Source organism: Lipotes vexillifer, unplaced genomic scaffold (genome assembly GCF_000442215.2).
Source record: "Lipotes vexillifer unplaced genomic scaffold, Lipotes_vexillifer_v1.1 scaffold770, whole genome shotgun sequence".
In the NCBI taxonomy this organism is placed as follows: Eukaryota; Metazoa; Chordata; class Mammalia; order Artiodactyla; family Lipotidae; genus Lipotes; species Lipotes vexillifer.
This window is the reverse complement of record NW_006798803.1, coordinates 760,723-764,558: the sequence shown is the minus strand read 5'-3', so window position 1 is coordinate 764,558 and position 3,836 is coordinate 760,723. Positions and strand designations below refer to the sequence as shown.

The following is a 3,836-nucleotide window of genomic DNA, read 5'->3' as shown; positions in this document are numbered from 1 at the left end:
GTGGAGAGAGGTGTGTGTGTGTGTGTGTGTGTGTGTGTGTGTGTGTGTGTGTGTGTGTGTGTGGTGTGTGCCCGACGGGTTAGGGGTGGGGTAGGGCGGGCAATAGGGGGCAGGGACACAGCTGGGAGTGATATGGCTCCCATGAGAATGAGACCAGTCTGGCTCCAGCCCCACCTCTTCTTTCCTAATGCAGAGAAAGGGGATGGTTTGTGCCAGAGGCTGACCCAACCCTGTGTGAGTCTGGCTCTCCAGAACCCCTGGGCCCAGGATGAATGGGAAATCCCCCGGCAGTCTCTCAAGCTGGTCAGGAAACTTGGGTCTGGGCAGTTTGGCGAAGTCTGGATGGGTGAGTATGTGTCACGCTGGGATCCGCTCTCTCCCTGTGTTGCGTCCTGAAGCACAGAAGTCTCGGGATTTGCACAGGACATCATGCTTCCCATAAAGGCTTATGAGGGGGAAGGGACTGCGGCTATATACCCATTTTACAGATGAGGTAATGGAGGCATAGGACACTAAAGTGACTCGCCCTCAGCTGTTCCGCACATGATGGTGAAGCAGGAGTAGAATCCAACTCTCCCAGCCCCTCAGCCCAGTCCCTCCTTCGTTCTTTGCTGCCCAGAGCTGCCTTTGCCATTGATTTGTGTGTGACCTGGAACACCTTGCTAACTCATAGAGTGGCAACAGCATGTTAACCGTGGTGAGCGGTGAACCAGGGGCCCCAAGACTCTGGTAACAGACCAAAGCCACCACTTGCAGCTGTGAGACTAGCCAGTCCCTTAACTTCTGGACTCCTGTGGCCTCACCTTCAATTACAATTGATGGTCGCTCCTCTGCTCAGCATGGGCACTCTCAGAACACAGTGTGCTTTATTTTATCCCCGGAAAGGTCCGTGTCTATGGGCATGATTTCACTGTGGGATCCTGCTGCCCCCCCCCAATCCTCTGGCACCCAGGACTGATGCCTGAGGCGCCCCTGGCAGGAGCTCCACCTGGATTGTTCCAAGTCTGAGTCATGACTTGCCTTCTCCCTTCAGTGTGGATGCGGACCTCATGGTGGGGGTGGGGGTGTGCAGGTGCCGGCGCTGTAAGGGAAACATCACAGGGCACAGAAAGGGGGAAGGAGGCTCCAGGCCCCCTCTGCGTTCTCTATGCTTTTGTTGTGGGCTGTGATGCTCCCTGCCACGCTGAAGCTATCGAGTGGTGGAAGAGACTCATTACGTAGGGGTAGGAGGCAGGCTACTTGAAGGACAAGAGATGCACCCCAGACCCGGGTGTAGGGGCAAGGAGGTGAAATGGCCCCCCTCCCAGGCCGGGTAAGTCCCTCCACTGCCTGGTGCTCCCATCTGGCAGGGGAGGCTGGGACAAGCTGGCATCCCGCAAGGTAAGCAGGCACATCCATCCCTCTCAGGAGCTGTCATTCCAGCCCAGGACCACTTCCAGGGGCGGGGCCGGGGGGGCGGGGGCAGCTGTGGCCTCAGTGCCCCATCTATAAAACAGGGATGGCTCCTGGAAGCTTATGTCGATTTTGGTTAAGGGATCACCTCCCATAGCCTCTGGGTCTTCTGAATGTCCTCTTCATTCTCCGTCCCTGGGGCTCAGGTTATTACAAAAACAACATCAAGGTGGCCATCAAGACCTTGAAGGAGGGAACCATGTCTCCGGAGGCCTTCCTGGGTGAGGCCAACCTGATGAAAACTCTCCAGCATGAGAGGCTGGTCCGTCTCTACGCTGTGGTCACCAAGGAGCCCATCTACATTGTGACCGAGTACATGGCCAGAGGTGGTGCCCTGCCCGGGACTGCATCCTTCAGACAGAGGCAGGGAGGCTTGAGGGTGGGAGTGCAGGCTTGGGGGCCCGAGAAGGCTGAGGCTGATCTGCTGCCATGGGTTTGCCTGGCCAGGAGACCTCGGCAGGAGATCACTGAGCCACGGGCTGGATCGGTTAGCCAACATCTTTCAGATCTAGGGAGTTCCATGTGCGTGGGGGGCGGAGGGAAGGATGATGAGAACAAGACGGATAAGTGGCCCTTACAGAGCAATGTCCTCGGTGCAGGAGCCCTTGAACCAGCATTTTTGGAGTGCACCTTCTGTGCCTGGCACTGTTTGATGCCCCCTGGGGAGGACAGAGCGAGGCAAAGTCCAAAGAACAGTAGGCTGGGTGTCCAGAGACGGTTCTAGTCCAGAGAATGTTTTACAACCCTATGAGCATTTTACAACATGGATGAAAAGAGAGGTTGGGCGAGATGGCCTCTGAGGTCCATGGTGTGGCCACGCTCTCCCGGGGAAGGGGTTCCTTCTCACCCCTCCTGTGGCCCTGACCACACACTGATTGTGGTCAGATCCTAGCGTGCTGTGCTAATACAGTTCCTTAAAGGTCATCATGAAGGGGGCCCACACTGAGCGCCTGACTCCCCAGCCCACCTCTTAGCCACCCCTGTGGTGAGCATCCCCCGACTCTTAGACGCCAAAGGGGAGCTGCGTTTGCTCCCTGCACCAATCCAGGAGACGGGTCTCTCCATTCTGGTGCTTTCTTGTGCCCTTGGTCCTCGGAGGAAGAATCTCTGCCAACAAAAGGTGACGGGGGCAAGAAGATGCTTCGGAATGTGGTGCAGGGAATGAGCAGGTTCTGCTCCGGTTCCCTGGCTGCATGACCCTGAACTTGGCTGAGACCTAACATCCTCCGAGCAGCTGGTAGCAGATCAGTACCTCCTGGGTGCTGTGAGGGCTGAGATGGGAGTTTCTGTAGAGCAGAGGCACCTGCAGTTGTGGGTGGGTTTGTTCTCTGGGCACAAGAGATCCGACAGAGTGCCACCCACTTCCTGTCGCAGGTGGGGAACAGCCCATACCCTGAGAGGCCAGCCCAGCCAGGGTTGGGTCACTCTGCACAAGTGCAGCTGCAACTTCTCTTTCCTCAGGCTGCTTGCTGGATTTCCTGAAGACGGATGAAGGTAGCCGATTGTCCCTCCCAAGGCTGATCGACATGTCGGCCCAGGTTTGTGAGAACCGAGTGCAGAGGGCCAGGCCCCCAGACCCTCTCCTCTGTCCCCATGGCTTAACAAGATCAACTATTTAGAGGTTGTGTCCATTAGATTTAGACTGGGCTGTGAAGGACAGAGAGCCTAAAGTCATCATGGCTTAAATGTGTAAACACCAGAGGTGGGCAGTCTGGGGTGGGCAGCGGGGCCACTCCTCAGAGCAGGGACCCAGGTTTCTTTCACCCTGCAGGTCTTAGCAGGTCGTCTTCCCACCCAGGGAGGCTGCTCACACTTTAGCATCTTGTCCTCCTCAGCCAGCAAGGAGAAGTGGGGGGCCGGGGGTGGGGGGAAGCCCACCTCCCTCCCTTTAGAGACGCGTCCCCAAAGTCACCCACTACCCTTGCTCTCCCAGCCCCCTGGCCAGCGGTCACCAGCCAACACCTACTGCAAGGGAGCCTGGGAAATGTAGTCTTTATCCTGGGCAGCCGTGAAGGAGCGAGGTGGGTTCTATTGCTAAGGACGAGAGGGAGGAAAGGATGGTGTGGGAGACCCAGAGAGTTCCCACGAATTCCATGCCACACGGTAGGCCCGTGTTTTGTGGTGACCTCGCCTGTCCTCAGACGGTGCCCACAAATGCCTTCTGTAGACTCAGACGGCGAGCAAAAGGAAGGGGAGGGATCTTTCCTCCCCGGGGATTTTAGCTGAGGGTTCTAACCGGCAGCAAAGCACATCTGGTGGCTCCAAGTGTGCATCTGTTAAAACTGGAAGTCTCAGCAGAAAAGCTCCGGTCTGTGGTCAGCCCGTGAGACACTTACACACACACACACACACACACACACACACACACACACACACACACACAC

The 3,836-nt window shown here is 57.0% G+C and overlaps 1 protein-coding gene across 1 annotated transcript in view; it reads left to right on the top strand.

Annotated features, from left to right (window-relative positions):
• The window catches only part of BLK (BLK proto-oncogene, Src family tyrosine kinase), a 48,623-nt gene that overhangs the window by 40,101 nt on the left and 4,686 nt on the right, over nt 1-3,836 (top strand). Inside the window, exons 8-10 of the mRNA XM_007471122.1 lie at nt 194-346; nt 1,599-1,778; nt 2,914-2,990. Of these exons, the coding sequence (XP_007471184.1) occupies nt 194-346; nt 1,599-1,778; nt 2,914-2,990 (410 nt within the window). The remainder of the gene's footprint in view (nt 1-193; nt 347-1,598; nt 1,779-2,913; nt 2,991-3,836) is intronic.